Genomic DNA, 22,086 nt, shown 5'->3' with positions numbered 1-22,086 from the left:
TCTGCGCTTATCAATGGGGTATGAATATTGCTATTGTAAGCAAAGGCTTTCTCTGAAAGACTATTTGCGTTTTGTGGAAAGTCCAGTGCAGTCAGCTTTATACTTAAAAATGAGTCTGGGTAATTTCCCACTAGCAGGGGTTAAAGCCAGATGGATTAATAAATACTCAGATATATATATATGCTCCTTCTGCCCTGGGGCCAAAAAGGCACGACAGCACTTTCTCTTTGCACGCTCTATTCTGATATTACGCGTAGGAATCTGCAATCTTGTGTAGCAAATGGAGGGCTCCTGTCGCAGATTGAAGCTGAAGACGTGGGCAAGAGGGCAGGCACAATGCATGTCATTTTTGCAGTTTCTACTTACTTAGGAAATGCCTGGAGAAGGAGAGAAAAGCGCGTCAACATCATGCCATCCTTAGGAATTTCCATTATTAATATTGGTTTTAAGATATTGGCTACGCTAGAGAAATATTGTATGCACCTGTAATGTAATTAAGCTGTATTAGGAGCGGGTGTTGCTTAAAGTATTGCTATAATACAAGATTGTATGCACAGAATTGGCAAAAATGCCAGAATTAATTTGTTAATAACTGCTCTGTGCATGTATTTAGTAAGTCATTTATGAACTTGTCCATGTTGTCTGTGTTATAATTGTAATATTTTATGTATTTTTCTCCAACACCTTTATGGCTAAATGCTGAAATAAAGTAAATATTGCTTGACAATAATAAAGCTAATTATAGAGATGATATGACTCGGGCCCAGATCACACAATAAACAAACTTGACAACATATAAGCCATCAGAGTAGCACTGAGCAAAACGAGTTTGATTGTAGCTTTCTTTTTCCATCGTACTGGAAACCTACAATTACTGGCATCCAAATTAATTATCTAATTTGAGTTTTAAACTTCCTACCTGAAGTATAAGAAATCATTGAAAGAAACTGCATCATACTGGTGCATGCTTGTGATAATGTTTCTCACAGCACGCAGCTTTATTCATCGCTTCCCTGACTAATCACTCCCCCTTCGCACCAATTTAGCCTCTTCCAATCACCCACTCTGTAGCCATTTAATGTTAATGTACTTCGGTGCAAAACGAGCAGAAATCAAGACAGAGCTCTACTGAATCTGGGAAGACAATTTTTGGCAGTTGCTGAATCACTGGAAATCCTGCCCAATTCCAGCACTATGTATGGTTGCGTTTTGTGTCCGTAATGTACACGTTGGGCCACATTCTCATAAAGTAGCATACATGAAAGGATCACAGAGAATGCGCTCATTTAATTTGATCTACTTTCCGAAATGGTCGGTGCCCTTATTCTCAAAGGTGACCTGATCATTCCAAGAGGGGCTGCAGAGTGGTGTAAAGATGCGCTGTTTTCTGAAATGGTCGGGTGACCTGATTCTCAAAGGTATAGATCAGGGGCAAAGAGGTTGGATTGGTTCTACTAAAATGAACTCCACTTAAAATTTAAGGAAAAATCATTATTTTTAATTCTTTTTCATATCAAAATACATTTGTTTACATAAAAAAACCATAAAACTATATACGCCAAAAATATTGTTGACCATACCTTTCATAACCACCTTTCATACACATTCATGCTATCTCGCACTCCAATGTTTTCCACAAATATTTAGCACAAATGAACAGTATAATATACACTGTAATATCGCTTCACCTATTTATAAAAGTACCTTAGGCCCCATATTTCCTTTAATTGTATGCCTTTCATCAGGCCTGATGTAAATAGGTGAAGCGATATTACAGTGCATATTATACTGTTCATTTGTGCTAAATATTTGTGGAAAACATTGGAGTGCGAGATAGCATGAATGTGTATGAAAGGTGGTTATGAAAGGTATGGTCAACAATATTTTTGGTGTATATAGTTTCTATGGTTGTTTTTTGTAAACAAATGTATTTTGATATGAAAAAGAATTTAAAATAATGATTTTTCCTTACATTTTAAGTGGAGTTTATTTTAGTAGAACCAATCCAACCTCCTTGCCCTGATCTATGTATTGCATTATATTCATATTGCTCACCTGAAGGGATATGGGGGCCATACAGGTATCCATTTGTTTGCTCCTTATTCTCAAAGGTGACATGATCATTCCAAGAGGGGATGCTCAGTGGTGCAAAGATGCACTGTTTTCTGAAATGGTCGGGTGACCTTATTCTCAAAGGTGACCTGATCATTTCAAGAAGGGCTGGAGAGTGGTGCAAAGATGCGCTGTTCCTCCCCCTTGCATACATCAGCGCGCGGTTGCTGGGAGTGCATTTCACCAACACAGGCCCTTAAAGGGCCAATCTCATAGAAATGCTCGAAAAGAAAAATAAGCATTTGCACCGCAGCTGTCACACTTTAAAACATGTTTCTTTTTAAAAATACATGACCGGGTCAGAAAGGACCCTGTTATAATTTCCGCCACACCCTGTGCCTTTTCTCCTAGGTGCAGGAGGATGACATTCATTTTAGGGCATTTTTTTTTTTATTTGGGATGTTTTTAAATGAACAGAAGCACCCCCTGCTATGCTCATAGGGGTGAAAAAGAAAGGGCATGTGAATGAGCATCTTTGAGAACGTGTCTGCTCCTTTTTTTGGCACAGTCTCCTCACTTGCGCCGAAGAAAGATTGGAGAATCTTTTTTTTTTTATTTGGTTGGCTGGAAATCAACCTTTCAAATATTTCATACAAATTACAAATACAAAGTCATATATAAATACATACATTTTACATGAACAACAAAGGCAAACATAATACGAATTAATTACATAAGTGTCCTATCAATATTTCTCATTATGCTTTACTAGATCCATAAAATCACTCATATAGTGAAAAAATAAAACGTTTTTTACAGCCATACATGTCATCTGCAAAGTGTTTGCCCAATTACCAATTGGATTCAACATTAACCAATGACAAAACAAAATCCAAATATTGCACTACTGCAATTCTAATTGTCGTGTTTCTACTAGTGAAGATTTGAGAATCTGGCCCGTGGGGTGTAGCTAGCATGATGAGCTGATGCTGCTGTGATATAGAACTGTCATGTGGGATTTATTCTGCTCCTGGCTCAGGAGAGGTCCGATTTCCTTTCCAATTGGTGCCAGTGAGAAAGGCATCCATTCCCTTCTTTTCCCCCTTCTTAGGACCAGTGGGCTATTCCAGTGTCTCATGACACATCAGGCACTTTCTATTTCTATGCTCAGGTGTCGGATTTCCATTTTCATTGAGTTTTCACCATCTTTAATTGGGCGACTGCATTTACATATGCACTGCTCTGTGCTCTAGGCACCATTTGAGTTAGCACATGATCCCTTTTTTAATATACCGAGAGCAGCCCTCGATTGGGATGCTGAGGATAGGCACACTGCCGGGCTACCTGGTGGGGAAAAGCTGGAACGCAGCCCAGCCAGAACTCCAGGACGGTTAGGGGTGATGTCCCCGACCTAGGGCATTCGTTTCCCATGTGGGTCTACCATTCACAAGCACAGCGGCAGTCCCAGGGAGCCCTGGCAGGGTCCCCGTCCTTTCCCGGAGAGTGGAGCTGTAACGTAGGCCAGTCAGAGCTCCAGAATGGTGGGGGTGATGTCTCTGGCCTTGGGCAGCTGTATCCCCTGTGGGTTGACCGTTACTAAGACCAGCAGCGCTTCCAGGGAGCCCCGGCAGGGTCCCTGTGCTTTCTGTAAGGAACTCATGGTGGCAACAGTAAAGGCAGACATAAGAGATTACAGTTCAAGGGTATTTATTAAATGTATAAATGGGTGAGAAAAATGCCTAATCTAAACCTAAATCCAAGATGGGAGCAAGCTACAACTATCAAATAATAATAAGGCAGTCCTAGTGGTGTCTTGTCAAATAAAAAGGGCCTATATTACTAAAAAAAAACAAAACAACTATTCCCAATCCTTACCGCTAAGTTACAAAATAGTTTGGGATAATGTTCACCAGAAACGAAAGAAGTGTTCACCAACATGATAAGTCTGGATTGTATAGCTGGGGTCTCCCTTCGTCTGTTTTTTAGTATGGGACAAGGCGGGACTCCTGAGCACAACACACACCTTGGCCTCTCCAGCACGAGGTGTACAGTTCCTTTCAACGATACCAGGACCTTCTGGGGCCAAGTCTCTTTCATAAAAAGCCTCTTGCCTCCGAGGGTCTGATGTGTCAAAAATAACAACACAAAAATTCCTGTCCGTAATGTTTTTCGTTGGGTGATGACTCTTCACCTTTGGATCCCTCGCAACCAGGCCCCGATCCTTTTTCAATGTTATCCTCCCTCAGTCGGGTTCACTACGGCCAGATACACAGTTCACGTTGCTTTATCACAATGAGGGACTCACTTCCCCTAGCATTCTTTCGGCATCCCTCCGTCGGGTTCACACTTGCCACAGTTCACAAGAAAATCACTCTATATCCCCTAGGTTCACTTTCTAAGTCAGGCTTTCCTTAAAGCCCCCAGCCAGGCTTCATGCAGTTCTATTAAACAATGTTCTCAGAGTTGTTACTCGTCACCCTAATTCGTAGGTATCCCTCAGTCGAGTTCACATTTACCCCCAGTAACACAGTTCACTTTGTTTCCTCACCATGTCAAAGACTTTTGATTGTACAAGGGGTTTTGCTCGACCCTTGTATGACCACTTTGACCTCTTGGTATTTGTGGTTTCAACAAAGGGGACCAACCAGAGTCCTTTGAATGAGCCCCCACGTGGCGCCACACAACTCTGCTGCTGGTCCTTCACAGAGTTCTCTTAAAGTTCAGGTCCCCCCTCCTCCGGGCTCAGACATTCTCGCTTTCAGGGTCTCACTCTGCCGGACACAGCCCTCCAGGTTCTTCTTCTGGGCTCAGACCTTCCCACCTTGCTGTAAGGGTCTCCCTCTGCCAGGTGTGGACCCTTCTTCAGTTTTCCCCAAAAAACAGTTTTGGACTTCCAGTCCCAGAATGCACTGCAGTGTGTGTTCTTCTACTTAAAAGCTCCCCAAAAAAGCAGTCCATGGCTTTGGGAGCTGCAGGAGTCTCAATGGGTATGTGTCCGGAAGTCAGGGCCTCATCTCCTGCCCCTCAGAGACTTGGGCTTGCCTGCTGTGCCAAGAAGAGGAGCGCTGGAGTGCACCGCCAGGAGATCAAAGCTGCCTCTGGTTTTGCCTCCTGGAGGTACAGGTCTCTCCCCTCAATATAGCCTCTCCTGCATTCAAAGGTCCATTGTGGTGGTTCCTTCCTCCTCCAGGTCTCCAAGGGTCTCTGCAGCTCAACCGATCTTCCTCTGCCGTCTCAACACCTTCCAGCATCCCCAGCTCACTCAAAGTGTACTCTCCTGCTCTGCCGTTTATACTTCATAGGAATCTCACGTGGTGTCAGGTGTGAGTAGTTAGAAATGGAGGCCTGACCTTACCTGGCCTCGTTAGCAGGACAGTCCAGTCCAGTCTTAGTATGGCATAGTCTTTCTTCTGTCTCTCAGTGGTGTTGTGAGAGATCTTCATTCTTTCAGCTCCCCTTTTCTCCGTCTTAGTGTTTTTAGAGAAAGCCAGTGTGGAGGGATTGTGGGAGTTGTCGTTTTTCTGATTAATTAGGGAACAACTGTGTAGGGTGTTGTCCAAATAAACAGGGTGAATGTGTGACGGTAAATACATGCGTTGGTGTGGTTTTACAGAAAGGTATGGGGGCATAATGGAATGGGTTTGACAATATTCTATTTCAACTGCATGAATGTTGGGTAGGGGCATATCTGAGACAGGGAAATAGTCCTCTGGTTGTAATACACGAGATGGTAATTGCAATTCCTTTCTCCTGGCTCTCCTAAGCCTCCTTTCTGAGTTGGTACTTGTTGAAACTAGGGGGGGGGGATACCGGGACAGGATTTAAAATAATCTATGAAGGTGGAGGAAGTGTCGAAAGGGGGAAATACCGTATCTCACCATCGGATGTCTCACCCATATTCCCCGAGGAACCCTCTCCCAGGTAATCCTTCTGCACTTGTCCACTTCCAGGGCCTGGATCCAAGGGCGATGGCCGTGCCCTGGCCACCTGAGAAAGAGATCCCCAGGGTTCAGACAGTGAAACACCTTCAGGTTTCTCACATTTCCCAAAGGGAAAAGCTGTAACGCAGGCCAGCCAGAACTCCAGAATGGTCGGAGGTGATGCCTTGGGTGCCTGTCTGCCATGTGGGTGGACCGTCACCAAGTCCAGCGGCAGTTCCGGAGAGCCCCGGCATGGTCCCCATTCCTCCCGGGATATAAAATCTGTATCGCAACCCAGCCAGGGCTTGGGGATGGTCGACCCACATGGGAGACAGCCGTCCAAGGCCGGGGACATCACCTCCGACCATCCTGGAGCTATGGCTGGCTTTTGTTACAGCTTTCCCCCACTAGGGAGCCACGCCAGTGTGCCAATACCTCCCCGGAGGGAAAAGCTGTAACGCAGCCCAGCCAGAACTCCAGGACAGTTGTAGGTGATGTCCCTTGCCTTGGGCATCAGTCTCCCATGTGGGTCTACCGTCTCCAAGCACAGCTGCAGTGCCAGGGAGCCCTGGCAGGGTCCCCATCCTTTCCTGGATGGAGAAGCTGTAATGCAGGCCAGCCAGAGCTGCAGGATAGTCGGTGGGTTGATGTCCCCATCCTTGGGAGCCTGTCTCCCATGTGGGTTACCATCCCCAAGTGCAACGGCAGTCGCAGGGAGCCTTCGTAATGTCCCCATCCTTTCCCAGAGGGAGAAGGTGTAACGCAACCCAGCCAGAGCTCCATGATGGTTTCTGGTCATGTCCCTGGCCTTGGGTGGCTGTCTCCCATGTGGGTTAAACGTCCCCAAGCCCAGCAGTGGTTCCAGGGAGACCAATGTTCTGCTGGCATGAGGTCAATTTGTGGCCTGACCCTGCAACTGTGTCCCAGCCCACCAAAATACCTCCCCAGACTGCCCACTCCCTCACTCTCGACCAACAATCCAGCCCCAGTCCCACCCGCCCCACTGACAATGGGACCTAACCGAAGAATTTTAAAAAATGACTTACATAACAACCTAGATGCTTCTCACGCAAAAATACCTGTAAACAAGACAAAAAACATTAATTATCTGTGGTCAGCCCAGCAAAAACAAATCATAACTATCACGCTCAATCACTACCCCCTTTCATGCCATCCCTTTTGGTCTAGTGACTCACCCCCCCAGTAAAAACACATTTGCCCTTCCTATGGGCAGATTGCCAGATTACACTAGCAATCTGCCCCTACGGAGGGCTAAATGACATGCTCATCCATTCGGGGCAGGGGAAGGAGAGGGCCACTCGCCCCCTTTTATAAAAACCATCCCTGGTGGTCTAGTGATAACCCACCCCTAGTAAACACAAATGTACCCCTTCCTAGGGTCCGATTTGCAGATTACACTGCCAATCTGCCAATGACATGACCCCCATTCATTTGGGGTAGGAGGGGAGAGGGCCATCCCCCTTTTATATAAAAAAAAATCCTTGGTGGTCCAGTGGGCACCCACCCCTCAGAACAACCCCAACAAAACAAAGTGTATTTTTTGTTTGCCCTTTCGCTAGGGGCAGATGGGCCCATTAGTGTGCCCATCTGCCCCCAGGGTGGGCTAAAACATACTGTCCCATGCTTTAGGGGCAGGAGGGGGTTGCTTATATACTGAGCGGCCCCTCTCCCCCCACTTCAAAAAAAGATCCCTAGTGGTCTAGGAGCATTGCAATGCTTCAGGGAAGGTGTTGTTGGAAAGGGGAGAGTCTCCCCTTTCCAACGACACCTCCCTCGATCAAAACGGTATAGAAATGCTGGTATTCGAGGGAGGAACCTACCTTCCATTTCACCGCCGCAGCCAGAAATGGCTGCAGCAGTGAAATTTACATTCAGTGTCACATCAGTGCGCATTACGCACGCTGACGTGAAACTGAAGGACATCCAACCCCTGGGCTGTGAGGAGGAACCCCCTCCTCACATAGCCCGGGGGTTGGATTTCCTGTCTGTGCGATCGCTGCTGTGGGATGTTTTTACCCATGCATCCAAGCCCTACCATAAAACTGTGCAGTACTGGCATGGAAAACATCATGATGGTCAGAACTCCCCAGAGAGTGCACAGGGAAAACATGAAGAATAGGCTGCCACCCATTTTTGCCTATGTTGTGAGCACAGGAGGGCACTGCCTAAAACCACCATTGGGCTACACACACAGTAGCCTGAAACCATTGGGAATGGCAATGCTGATTGCCAAAAAGCAACTCAGAACTATGGGGAATTCATTTTCTTAATCCCAAAAATGGATGCAATACCGGTACTCACTATCAGAAAGCCGGCGTTTTAAAACCACCAGACTTTTGTGTAAAACTGAACAGAGAAACCAAAACCAGGCCAAGGAAAGACTTGCTAAGAGGTGGATACAATGTAAAACTATGTTCTGAAATGACTTGAAGGAAGTCATTATTTAATGTATATGTAAAAATTGGAAGTTTGATTTAAACTGGGAACTAAAGTGACATTTAGCTGAATTCTGCCTGACAACTAACCCCGACAGGAGAAACCTGCTCAGCCACTCTTCCCAGGCTTAGCTGCATCCTGCTTCCCCACCAAAAGGAGTTGACACCTCTCTGATTAGATTAGGGGAGGTTGAACAAAGCCTTGTCCTGGACTCAGGCAAATGTTATATTGGTGGGGCCGTAAAGTGGCTTCCTCTTGGGAGAAGTGGGAGGAGAAGTGCCTCTGGGAGCCACCCGAGCTGGAGGCGGGGGCAGACAGAAGCTTCCCCCATGTGCTTTGGAACCTAAACCACACCCATCTGGGCCAGAGCATAATTTTAAAAAAGATGGATAATTCATAGTACAGACTTGTCAGAATTATATAAGTAATATCATTATTCTTGTGATTTTTCTGTGCACGTTTTAAGAGGTGTTAGGACACTGTGGTGTATGCTGGGGGGTTGCTAGCGGAAAATAGGGTCTTACTCCAAATGTCTGCATGTTAAAAATCTGACACTTCATCAATTAATGTCCATACTCCTTGCGCTCATGTGTGTAATTTTTGGTAAATGTCCGATATTGGTGAACCAGTCAAAAAGCGCAAAATGTTGTCATTTTTTAATGCAAGCCCCCAGGAAGATCAGAGGCGGACAAGCATGGACCATAAGGATTATATAATGTGTACATGTAATTTCAACAAATTGTGTATCTGGGAAATATGTATTTGAAGCAAATATAGATTTGTGGGCAAATTGACCAGGGAAGGATCCTCTGACCCATAAACAGACCGCATCATGATGACAATCCATTTCCTTCCCCCAATCATGGGAGAGGGGAGAATTGGGCCAATTACAAGTAGAGAGGGGCAGGCTTAGCTAGGCCCACGCACACACCCACTTCCAAAACACATAAAAAGAGACTGCTGGGACAGGTAGAGAGATTCAATTCCATTTTCTGCGGGAAGCTCTGCCGGGAGACTCCAGACTTCACATCCATCAATCTTCAGAGACCAGAAATTTACTTCAGAACTTAAAGCAAGGGCCTAAACCCACAAACTGAGAACTCTTCTCAGCAGGCCTCTGCATCCTTAAAATCATTTGCAAACTATTCCACAGCCGGGCGAGCTGTCTGAATTCTTTTGCCAAGAACTTTTGCCAGTACCCAGAAAGCAGTGTTACATCCAGAATCCACTTGATCCGGACCGGAAAGCAGAGCAGTATCCAGAACCAGAGGCCGCTGTATCCAGAGAGGCTAGACCGGCAGAGCAGAGCTGACCCAGACCGCTGTGAGCAGAACCAGAGATCCGGATCGCTGTGAGCAGAACCGGTGCCTGATTGACCCGCTGAGCAGATAGAACCGCCGCCGGACGTGTTGACCAGATCCGTGACGAGGCCTAGTTCAAATTTATATTGTGAGTACCTAGCAGAACTGTGCAGAACCAATCTCTTAGTTAAAATAATCTAATTCAAGCTAGTTTAACCTAAGTAGAACTGCCTCCTAGAAATCGTGTCATCTGTCATTTTTAAAGCTGCACAACTGTCACCTGTCAATTCTGCAGCTGCAAGCTGTCACCTGTCATTTTGAGTTTTACTTTAAATCCGAAAATCTACCTTTATTAAATCTTCCGTATCTCTGGAACCGTTTGGGCTAGGAACAAAATTTCATTTTAAAGCTGTGATTCTAGGCTTTCCAACAAACCTAGAACCGATTTCCTACTCCCTATATTTTTTCCGCAATCGTGATTTACGCACTTGCGAAGTTTACCGCGATTTGCGATTTTGGCTCAATTTCTCCACTTGTCAAAATAGCAGCTCCATTCTTTCCTTTGTTAAAAATCCGTTTGCAACCTGGTAATAACTCATAGAGCATTGCTAAAGTGAGCCTGAACTAATACCAACAAACATCTCTCACTCACCCTGAATCTCTAGAGGGAATTAAAATCAGTTAGCACATTTTCCCATCCATTGCCATCACATTTGAAAGCATTTTGGGCCTGTGTTTCAAACTTCTGCCTGTTTCCTCTAAGCTTGCTGGGGGGGGGAACTGAATTCCGTATTGTATTTGATTGTATTCCCGAAGACTGTGTGTGTTACTTACATCTCCTTGCATTGCATATGGGGGGGGGGGTGAATTGCCACCAGGGGAAAAGTGATTACATTGTCTTTTGTTGAAGCCATATCAAGTTATTTTCTGTACTGCATTTCATTCATCTCTGCATTTCCTTGAAACCATAAAGCATTTCAGCTAACTCATCCTCTATACTACTCCTAAGTAACCAAATCAGTGTACCCCTGTAACATTATCCATTGTTGATCACGGTCATATTCTGAAGTGTGATATCAGTTATCAATTTATTTATAAAGTGTGATAGATATATATTGTTGAATTGTCCGAATAAACCTTTTAAATTTGCAAAACAAACCTACTTCTTGACTCAGTGAGGTCAGGGGGATTCTAAGAGGGGGGTGTTATACAAGGGTTTTCATCCAGAGTACTGAACTGGACATAAAAATACATCAATAAGGGTTTTCCTCAGCATCTCAAACTAGGCATTGACTTAGCTGTAGTGTTGATTCAATATCGCTTAACACTGCTTTGCAATTGGTGTGGCTATGCCCAGGACGAAAATATCCGTAATGTTTGGTTATGCACTGTGCACATTTGTGCCTGCATTTCTTGTCTTAGTTCATTCTAATTAAAATGTATCTGATACAATAACTATTCAAGGAATACGTTCTTCTTATCTCTTGATGGTTTATTGCTTTTTTAAGATTCTGGAGCCAACATGTGCTTCGTCTTTATGCAGTCTTTATCAAGGCTCTATGATTGTGTATTTCATAGTTAGTCTATTCCATCCTGGTGGATGATGGCTGTTGCCTGGTCGAGGGTCCCTATATCAGCGTTCCCTGACACCGAACACAGCCATAAAGACAATGCGCGAAGAACCATGAACAGAGAACCATGAAGCCACTGCCTGATATAATGAACTCAATAAGAAATATACCAATTTGAGACAAGATGACAATCATATTGAATCTATAGGGAACTTCAACCAGGCAGCAGCCATCATCCACTCCAAAACAAACGTTAAGAAAGAAATAGACCACCAATTGATAAGAACGTATTCCATGACTAGTTATTGTATGGAAGTACTAATAAATTGTAATTAGAATGACTTAAGATAAAAAGGGCATGTACACATTTGCATAACCAATCATTCATTACTTAGCTTCCACTCCAGAAAGTTGGCTGGAACCTACAGGATGTTCTTCAACTATAGCGCACATTCCTGACCCCAATGTAACGGCCAGCAGGGTGGCCTTGGTCCACATAAGTTCACCCCACTGTTCTCTAGGGATGGGTAGGAAGCAGTGTTCTCCTCTGCCTTAGATGCCTTCTGTCTTCACCTCCCTGGCAGAGGATTTGGGATGGGCTCTAACCCTAACAAAGGTCCAGCGAATTCATTTTTCTTTTCTTGAGAGTCAAACATGAATCAAAGAAGACAGGGCCTGTCCATATAAAGGCAAAGTGTCACAGGGGATTGGGCCAAATTAAGCCTGCTGTAAATGGTCCAATCATGGCTGTTGCAACAAGAACCCCTTGGTCTGTTGTTGTAGAGAACCCTAGCAGAAACTAAGATTGTGGAACCCCTCTCTCGGCCCCCCTCCCTCGTCTGGCTACTGTAACTCCCCCCATGCAGATTCCCCATGTCTGCTCAGTTCAAGCAGATTGCAGTCGTCACCATCACTGTGTGAGTGTAACTTTGTTACATCAGTGCTGACTTTGAAGCACCAACTCCTGGTGTTGTCCCTCCACTGGTGGATCAAAGAAAGCAGCTTCCTGGCTAGTGTCCCACATGGTAGTTGTGGTGGCAGCCAGGCCAAATGGGTAATACAAATTGACTGTCATGGCTGAGTCCTGCTCACAAAGCTGACAATTGTATGATATCAAATTGCTGTGGCTGCATAAATATGTGCCTTTAGGAGCCACCATGCCACAACCAGGCATGGCTTATATTTAGAGATTAACGTGCCACTAGTCTGACTAAGGTACACAATTATGTTTTGGATCGGAAGGGCTGACAATTAAAAAAACAGCTCTGCCTGCAGTACTTTGTGTTCCAGCAGCTGTCAGAAATGCGCATGTGACCTTTGAATCTACCCTGTACCACTGCAGGGCTGGTGCAGAGGATATTTTATACTACCTTGGCATAGGCTCTTGGATGTACTTTAGTTTTTGCATTGAGCATTTATGAAAGGGTGGTCTGTTAAACAGACCTCCCTTTCAGAAGTAGAATTGCCTGCATCATTTTATATAATGAAAATCCCAAAAGCTCTTGCTATACCAACCCTCAGCTGAAGGACATTGTCTCATGCACACACCGAAAATTCAGAAAAGAATAATCAAAGAAAAAGCATAACTAACAAAATTCTAGCAGGAGAAATAAAAAGCCATTGAATAGTACATATAGAAGTTCAAAATTGTCACTACTGAAAAAATACAGAGGCAATGTTTACAGATCGAAATTGTTAAAGAAAGCCTCATCAGGAAAGAGTAAGATGGTAATAGGTCTAGATGATCTGGGTCACAGTCAGATGAGTGATGAGTGTACCCATATCACTATAGGATTGATAAAAAAGCATTGTAGAGCTGGGTCAGATAGTTTAACGTTAGATAATTCTGACTCCTCAGTTAGATGAATCTAGGATTGAGCCAGTAAGTTGTAGGCTGAATCGAGTAGATAGCAGGAGTCAGTCTGCTGGCTTCAGTGCTGAGCCATATCACCTTGTTATTGATCCGGCAGTCTTTAGGGCCAACGCAAGGAGACTATGGGATATGAATTAGATGGCTGACTGGATGCCTAAACCAAATGGTTAGGGATGCTCTGAATAAGAATTATGTGGTGTTGAGCTAGGGTGTTCTAGATGGTTGCAGTGCTGAATTAGATGGCTATAGGCCTGAGTGGGATGGGTACAGAGTGGGGGTAGTTAGTTATATGGCTCAGTCATAGATATTCATTTATTTATGGCATTTTTGTGATGCCCAGACCTTGAGGTATCACAGCATTTGTACAGGGTAAGAGGAGACCTGAAAATACAATACATTTGGCAAACAGGGGTAAGGGTCTGGAGGTGCAGTGCCGACGAGGTGCGGCTTTATACATAAGCGTAGTCATATTTGCCAAAAAGCCACGTTTTTAGTAGTCTCTTGAACGTGGTATGGGAAGGTTCGTTCCTTATAGCTGGTGGCAGGGTATTCCAGAGGGTGGGTGCGGTGACCCTAAAACTGGTGCCGCCCGCTTTCACACATTTGAAGCAAGGAGTGTTAAACCAGATGTTGCTCGAGAACTGAAGCAGCCACTTCTGTAGATTCATTGTGATGGTGTCATTTAGGTAGAGTGGGGCTTCCCCGTAGATGCAACGGTGGGTGGGCGATGGAGAGGGTGTTGACGTCTATGCGAGCTTTGGTAGGTAGCCAGTGTGATTTGCAGCGTATGCTGAGATGTGGTCTGAGCAGCTGAGCCCCAAGGCAGCTTGTAGGGCTTTATTTTGAAGGGGTTGGAGCTTGGCCAGTTTGGAGGCTGGGGCGCCTTTCAGCAGCACGTAACAGTAATCAATGTTTACTGAGTATTAAGGCTCTCAAGAGGGTAAGGCAGTTGGTGCTGGTGAGGAACTTACTAGTCAGCGTGATGAGCTTGGATGTGTAGGCTGTTGAGGAGGCAAGGGCATTGATGTGTTTTGTCATTTTGAACTCAGCATCAAGGTGCACCCCGAGGGTTTTTACTACTATGTGAACAGGGATGGAGGCACCTTCAATGCGAAAAGATGAGTAGGAGCTTGCTGGAGTTTTGATTTGATTGGGCGAGTCTACAAGGAGCAACTCAGTTTCCTCATCATTGAGACACAGGTTGTGTGTGGCCATACAATTTGGTATGGCCCTGTATATGTTATTGATGGTGGTGGTTCCATCAGTGTAGTTGCCTGTGATGGGGATGAGGATCTGTGTGTCATCTGTGGAATTTTTGTAGGTGATGCCCAGGGCGTCCAGGATATCGAAGATGGTTTGGTGTAAGTGTTGTACAGTGTGGGGGAAAGACAGGAGCCTTGGGGAACACCAATGGGGACTGAGATGGGGTCGGCTGCTGCGTTGTCGATAGCTTCACTGGAGGTGTGGTCGCAGAAGAACTATGGCACCCAGGTGGTGGCTTCTGTGGTAATGTGGACATGGGAGCTGAGGTGCTGGCTGAGTGTGTCATGATCTACCAAGTCGAAAGCAGCCAAAAGGTCAAGGAAGCAAGAGTAGAACTATGTTGCCAGTATCACAAATCCTATCTCCCTGTATTTTAAGGTTGAGTAGGGTGATTTCGGTTCTGTGCCTGGGGCGGAAGCCTGACTGTCTAACTCTGAGTAGAGAGTGCTGCTCAAGGTATTGTTTTACTTGCAGGTAGCCCATGCAGTCAAGGATCTTAATCAGGGATGCCATAGCGGTGATGGGACGATAATTGGTTGGCGCAGTAGGGTCTAGAGTCTTTGATTTTAGGAGAGGTGTGACCAATGCAGATTGAATACTACTGGGCAATGTGCAGGTTTTAAAAGAGGAATTCACAAAATCTGTCATAGTGGGGATCGTGGCGGCGGCACATAGTATGGCGATGTGCACAGGGCATGCATCTCCCTTACAATTGGAGGGTTTGAGTGACTGGATGGTGTGTAAGACCGTGTTTTGGGTTACTAGGGCTAAGAAGGATGGTGGTAATGCTGGGGGTGCCTGGGAATCGATGGGTTTGTCTACAAGCGTGATCGAGCTGCTGGGTTTGGCTGCAAGTTGTGATTTATTTAGATTCATTTTGTTGTGCAGCAGATTGATTTTATTGGCGAAGGTGTCTTGAATAGTAGTACACCAGTTTGTTGGCCCTGGGGTGGGTATGGGTAGGCACTGGCGACTCCAGTTCTCTTAGTATACTGAATTGTCCCTTTGTGTTGGAGCTCTTGTTTGTGATTCTGTTGTCATAGGAGGCCGCTTTGTGCATGACATCAAGGAGGTGTTGGACAGGTTTGCCTGGGGATGTGTGTCTGTTGGCGAGATGTTCGACTGCTCTCTTGGACCTACGGAGGGTGACAAGCTCATCCAGATGCTAGTGGTTTTGTGAGGTTTGGGCGTTTTAGGTTTCAATGGAGCATGTATTTGATGGTGAGTTCGAGGCAGTGGCGATAAAGGTTGGCAATATCTTTTGGCTTGTTGGAGCTGAGCGGACTGTCGATGAGTGCGGACAGTAGCATAGGTCTGATCATTTCGTGAGTACGTTTCTTGGTATTTCTAACCATGACCTATGTCTGCGTGGTTTTATTTTGGTAGGACTTTTTGAGCGCAGGATAGAAAATACTATTAGGTGATGGTCAGACCAGGGTACGGGGTTGATGGTAGCGATGTTAATGCTGTCATTGGTGGATAGTAACCAGTCTAAGACGCAACCTTCAATGTGTGTGGGGACTGTGATGAATTGAGTGACGTTCATGTCTGTGAATGCATGGGCGAGCGCCATCGCTTTGTGATCTGCTGGGTCCTCGTACCCTGATTCATGTCTCCCAGTATGATGCATTTGGTGAGGGGTTTGAGTAGGGGGTGATCAGCAAGGGGAGGTCCGATTCTGTCCCAATTGGTGCGGTAGGTTGATTATCAGGTAGCAGGATATTGTAAGTGGACAGATGATTGATGACCAGTTTGAGTAGTAAAGTTTAATGTCCTGTGATGGCTGATGCGGGGCAGCAGCGGATGTCTAGAGAGGATAGAGGGCTATGCTTCGTTCCACTGCATTGGTGCGCTCACTTCTGAAAATGCTGTACTCAAGTTCGATGGCGAGAGCAAGGAAAGGGCCAGAGGTGCTGCATAGTCATGATTCTGTGATGGCTAGGAGATCGAGGTCTAGAATTAGGTTGTAGATTTCAATAGCGTGCATTTATGAGTGCACATTTCAGGGAGACGTTTGTGAGACCGGCATGGAGGTGGTGGGGCATGGGGAGGGGCCATTGATAGTTGTGGGGGTGGCGGGTTGGGGTGGCACGTGTGGGGGTTGACAGTATTCTGGAGGTACATGTGATGGGGTACGAGGAGTCTGGCAGGGGAGGGCTGCAGACCCCAGTTCTGTAGTGTAATTTGCTGAATCTTGATGCTGCCGTATCTTGTTGCAATGTGAGTGGGGATGTTCCTGGGGGAGTGCAATCTCAGGCTCTAGGGCTTCTGATTTATGGTCACCAGCTGCTAGTGGCCAGAGGAGGTTGGTGATGGTTGGGGCTAAGACTAGGCTCTGTATGTTGCAGGCCTGCTGGCTTGGTACCTCAAGTGAGAGAGGTGGACTTTACCTAGGTGATGGTACCTCAAGTGAGAGAGGTAGACTATACCTAGGTGATGGGGCGTGACGTTGTTTAGTACTCATCAGTGCAGGTGGTAGGAAGAGCGCGGGCTTGGGTAGTAGAGGTGCGTGTTGTGTGTTGCTAGCATGAGCCGGGGATGCGTACAGCGACAGGCTTGGTGCAAAGCTGGTCCACAGGCTTCTGGGTGATGGTGATGTGTGTCGAGGTGCCAGGCGGGCAATACCCAAGTAGGTGGTGTCCAGACATATGGTTGTTGGAGGCAAGAAAAAGGTAGGAGGCATACTTGTGGTTGGTGGAATATGGCCTTGATGGGGGTTGTGGGTGCGCTCTGTCTGGAGTAGCAGTTTGGAGCCGAGGCATAAGGGGAGTACAGGCTTATCGGGCAGTGATGTACGGGCATCAAGCTAAGCTATGAAGTGTGGAGCAGTGTGATGGGGGCCAGCGTGACCATCATGCTGTTATAACGCAGAGATTTCCCAAGCGGGGAGGTGCGTGTGTGGTTAGAGCCTGACAGGCTAGCAGTCTCTCGGCCAAATGTCAGCCCAGCCCAGGCAGTGCTATGTGTTTGGTGTCTGGGCATAGTGGGGGCAGAAAGGGAGGTAGGGCGGTGTAGTGGGATTGGTTGCACATGGGTGATGCGGTGGGATGCAAGAGTTGGGGCATGAGGCGAGCATGAGAAGGCTTACCTTCACCCGGAGTGCGAAGTGAGGGGAGGCTGTCCAGAGCTGTCGGCTGCTGTGGCGTGGAGGCAATTTTTATGAACTCTGATGGGGTCAGCAGTAGTTTCTAAGGTCTCTTGATGTGCGGTGCTGCCAGAGATGTCTGCTATGGACTGGGGCGATGGGGAGCATAATGGTGGTGGACCCTGTCCGCAAGGCCCCGACAGGCCCTGACAAGATCGATCCTTGGCAGTGATCCTTGATGAGTTATAATTCTATACAAGGTTAAACGTTTTTGGGGCTGAGTTGCCTGAAACAGGGCTTAGTGCGATGGCTATGGTGCCGACCGTATGATTGTAGGGCAGAGATAGCTGGTTATAGAGCAGAGTTTGGTGCCTTCAGTCAAGGGCTGACTCAGCTGGATATAGGGTGCACTAAGGTGGCTATAGGGTGGCTATAAGGAAAGCGCAAATGCTGTTAAGGCTGCCGACCCCATTATAGGGCTGAGTCGGATAATGTTTGGGCTGAGTCATTTGCTTATAGGACTGCTTGAGAACGCTGCGGCGCTGAGCCAGAGGCCGATAGGGTGAGCCAGAGGCCGATAGGGTGAGCCAGAGGGCTATGGAGCTCAATCCGATGGTGCCAGGGCTGAGGTAGCTGGTTCTATGGTCGAGTCACATACTTGCCAACCCTACTGATTTAGGCAGTAGGCTACTGCCTTTTAAGCAGTCCTACCGCCTACAGATTTGGGTGACAGATCCTACTGCTTTTTACAGGGCAGGTAATTTGTGACTCTAAGGCAGGCTGCTTGAGACTAGGCCCAGGACAAAGCATACAACACATTAGTCTGTCTGTGCGGTGGGCAGGTAAGTGATTACTTTGAGTGATGGGCTCACACCAATCCACTGACCTGACAGCTACGTGACTCTACCCTGTACTCTGGCCGGGACAGGCCTTAGGTGAACCACCAGTGAAGGCAAGTGGCAGAGCCTACCACCATCACACATCATCGGTATATCAGACTGAGGAGAGTATCAGTCTCCATGGTGTTCAGTTATTCATCTTGCACTGCAGGAATAAATATGTACTGCCCAGGCTGCTGCTACACTGATGAGGCCCAACAAGGCCGAAACATGTTTGTGGTCTTGTGCAGAAGGGCTGTGACCTAGCAGTTCGGGCAGGACTGCCCCTTTTGGGGTGGGACCAAGCCTGATTTGCATATGGTCTTTCCCTTTCTGTAATGGCTTGGCAGGCGAAGAACGATGGTCTGGAGGGTTGCCCAGAGCAATGCCAGTGGTGAAGATTCATTCTAAACCTTCCAGCCATCACCTCTTTGTTTTTGCAGGCTGCTGCTACAGAGCATTGGAAACGTTGCCTCCTAGCATTGTGTGATTACCATCTGTGAAGTTAGCTAATTGAATTCGGTGTTAATTTGCCATTCAGAATTATACATTTTTCAACATTTGAATATCTTTCCATGTTGTGCTGTTTGATTGGTTGTGTAGTTTAGAATGCTCCAGTGGTGCCAACAATGTATGTTTTGTATTTTTCTGCGATGTAATTGCTATGCGAAGTATTATTATTGAAACTTGAAAAATCCTACATCTTTTTGGTCACAGAATGTTGACAAGTATGAAGTCATTAGGTTGTGGTACTGAAGTGTTGGACTTTTATTATTCTTGTTTCCAGTATCCGCATCTCGCGCTGATAGATTAATTGCCTCCTTCTCTCTTCTTTGCGACTTCAAGGTGCCCCAGCAACGTGGGAGCGAATTTGTTTGTGAAGCAAAATGGACACACAAAGTTGGCGAGCTTCAAGATGAGAATTTTCCAGATTGTGGGCTACGAGTCATACACCTTGTTTGCGGAACTTTATCTGTGTGATTCCAGCTGTTCCCCGGTAAGGGTCCCCAAAGCAGGAGGACGTTGGATCACATTATCAAGAAAACCAAATCAACTCTGTTCTCACGGCATTCTGTCATTCTCCATGAGATGCCATTCTTCACCAAGCAGCAACATTCAGGGGAAGATTGGGATCTGGTGGGAATATGGTCATTTTCTAAGCATTTCTTCTAATGCCAGACCCTTACTTACATGTCTAGCAGTGCATCAATCCATAGAAGGCCGAGTACTATTTCTCACCAGGCTCAGATCTGCATACAGGACCCCTCTCTGCCCTGTACCATCTCTCTATTATTGACTTCTTTCTGATTGCTTGTATCTCCATTATACCTCACGCCCCCCCTGCCCACTGTTATGCCTCACGTCCCCTCTACCACACCTTCTGATAACAGGGCTACCGTCGCCTCTATGTGATGCCTTGAGTCCCAAAAGTTAGATCCCACTGCTTCTTCCTTCCTGCTTCTTCTTGGCCGTTTTCTGGTTGGCTGGCTCACATTCTCCGTGCTACTTTTGATCTGCTTTTTCTCCTGCCTCTTGCTGGCATGTGCTGTGTGGAGGGCATAGCACACCTATGAGTGTTTAGCCACTATTGTTTTATTATAGGTTTATCCATGATTTAATGCCCAGTGTATCTTTGCACTTGGCAGACCAACACCCTGGCATATGCTCTGGCATCATACATGCAAATATGCACACATTATATCAGTTTCATACATGCAAATATGCACATATTATATCACAGTTCAAAAATGCCTAATGTTTCATCTGCTCAGCACAGGCCTTTACAGGGATGGAGGAAAGGGAATAGCATGTGACTGGCATGGGCGTCATTATAACCTTCCTGATTTGCTGTTTCCCTCAGAAATGCTGAACTTGCCTCACCTGATGTACAACAAGGGGGCGTGCCACGCAAGGTACAGTACACTCCTTCCCTCGGATATGCATTTGACAAGCAGTGAAGAAGTCTTCAACCCCAGAGGATTGCATTTTAGTCCTGTCTATAGAGAGCACTGGTTCTCTACCAGAACTCTTCGAGCTGTATCTGTAAAGGGCCATCCTGACAATCAGCTGTCGCTTGATGTGGAACGTATGCATCACTGTGAAGCCTCTGTTATAGAAGACAGTGCTTCTGCATATATCCCGGAGAGAGTGGTCAAAAGTTGCTTTTAAGTGCTTCTTTCAATTCTACTTGCTGCAACAATGCTTTTCTTCTTTTTTGCTGCATTACGATTTTTGGTAATGTTATTTATGTTGCGTGTTACATTGACATCTCTTTCAATTTTGGACTGCATTACTTTTGTGTTATTGGTAATGTAACTTACTTTTATTTAAAATCTATGGCTGCCACTGTTAGTGCAGTTACAAAATATGACAATGAGCATGCCAGTTCTTAACAAGCAACAACTGCAGCATGTTGCAGAACGTGACTTTCATTGGTCCTTTGCACCTTAACAAAAACAGTCTGTTAACTGGTGCCCTCCTGGAGTAGTATGCAGTTAGTTAAATGTTAATATTTCTGTTGAATGTGAATTTTTAGTTGTATGTGTGAAAATATTGAGCTGTTCCATACCATTAACCAATTCACTATGTGACGGGGTCTGCTTTCAGGTCCTGTCTGCGGAGTGAGCCCCTCCAACACCTCCTTACCTGGTTGCCTTCCCGGTCTTCGCTGGAAGAAGAAAATGGGAGCGCTGCTGCAGAACGCAGTAGTGGAGGCAACATCGTCGCCGCACAGATAACCTAGGGGGCAGCAGACAGGAGGTGGCGTGGCGGCTTCCCCTGAACGCTACGGAAACAGGAAGAAGGAAGACCATCGGACAGGAGGGCAAGCAGGACACCGGAGCAGTGGAAAGGCAGCAAAGACACCAGCAGGCTAGAGGCCCATGCCCGCGCAGGAGCTGCCCAGCATCACAGGAAGACTTTACCAAGGAACGGTGGGGCAACAAATCTATGCGCTGGGATGCAATGACCATGATAACACTGACCGCCTCAGAGGGAGAAGAGAGTGGCTCCAGCTGGAGCCGCGTATACAGGAACAACCACTAGGCCACCAGCGAGATGCAAAACAACAAATAAGGGCCTAAAGTTTCAAAGTCTCAATGGAGGTCTAATGGAGAGGGACCACAGCTCATTGGAAAAGACTTGAAACTCCTTGCCAGAAACATGGCAGGACTGCATGAGTACCCTTACCCTATCACATCCCCCTGCAGTCAGGTAAGTGGATTGATCAGGGCATGGTGGCCAATCCTGAGAGGGGGAGGAGTATTTAAGAATTGAGTGTGAGAACAGTCGAGTGTGGGTTAGTTGGTGAGGAAAGGAGGTGGAGGACGTCTGAGAGACCAAAGGAGGAGAGTGCAAATGGAGTGTGAAGGTTACTGGAGAGAGGGGGTCTGAGAAGTGATTGTGCGGGAGAGTTAGGAGTGAGTGTAGCAGGGGTAAAGTGGGAGAAGGGGAGATAGTAGAAGTTGTATTGGCGTAGTTGTAGGAGGAGAGAAGTGGTAGTTGGTGGTAGTAGGCGTAGCAGAATAGTAGTGGGAGGGAAGCGGTAGTTTTATTAAGAAGTGGTAGCCGTAAAGAGTAGGCTTGAGAGAGAGAAAAGATAATAAAGTAGTTGCAGTGATAGAGGCAGTAGCAGCAAAGGGAAGCAGTGGTAGCAGAGAGTGGTAGTAGAGAAGCGGTAGTGAAGT

At 46.2% G+C, this 22,086-nt stretch overlaps 1 protein-coding gene across 2 annotated transcripts in view; it reads left to right on the top strand.

The window, feature by feature from the left end:
- LOC138503246 (pancreatic secretory granule membrane major glycoprotein GP2-like) overlaps positions 1-22,086 on the top strand; it is a 248,801-nt gene that overhangs the window by 211,205 nt on the left and 15,510 nt on the right. Inside the window, exons 7-8 of one of the 2 annotated variants that reach the window (XM_069622840.1) lie at positions 19,247-19,397; positions 20,262-20,313. In XM_069622840.1, the coding sequence (XP_069478941.1) occupies positions 19,247-19,397; positions 20,262-20,270 (160 nt within the window). In that variant the 3' untranslated portion in view covers positions 20,271-20,313. The remainder of the gene's footprint in view (positions 1-19,246; positions 19,398-20,261; positions 20,314-22,086) is intronic. The other variant, XM_069622839.1, reaches the window with a different exon arrangement.

This window comes from Ambystoma mexicanum, chromosome 11 (assembly GCF_040938575.1).
Source record: "Ambystoma mexicanum isolate Mex_15411 chromosome 11, UKY_AmexF1_1, whole genome shotgun sequence".
NCBI lineage: Eukaryota > Metazoa > Chordata > Amphibia > Caudata > Ambystomatidae > Ambystoma > Ambystoma mexicanum.
This window is presented reverse-complemented; position numbering and strand designations above follow the sequence as displayed.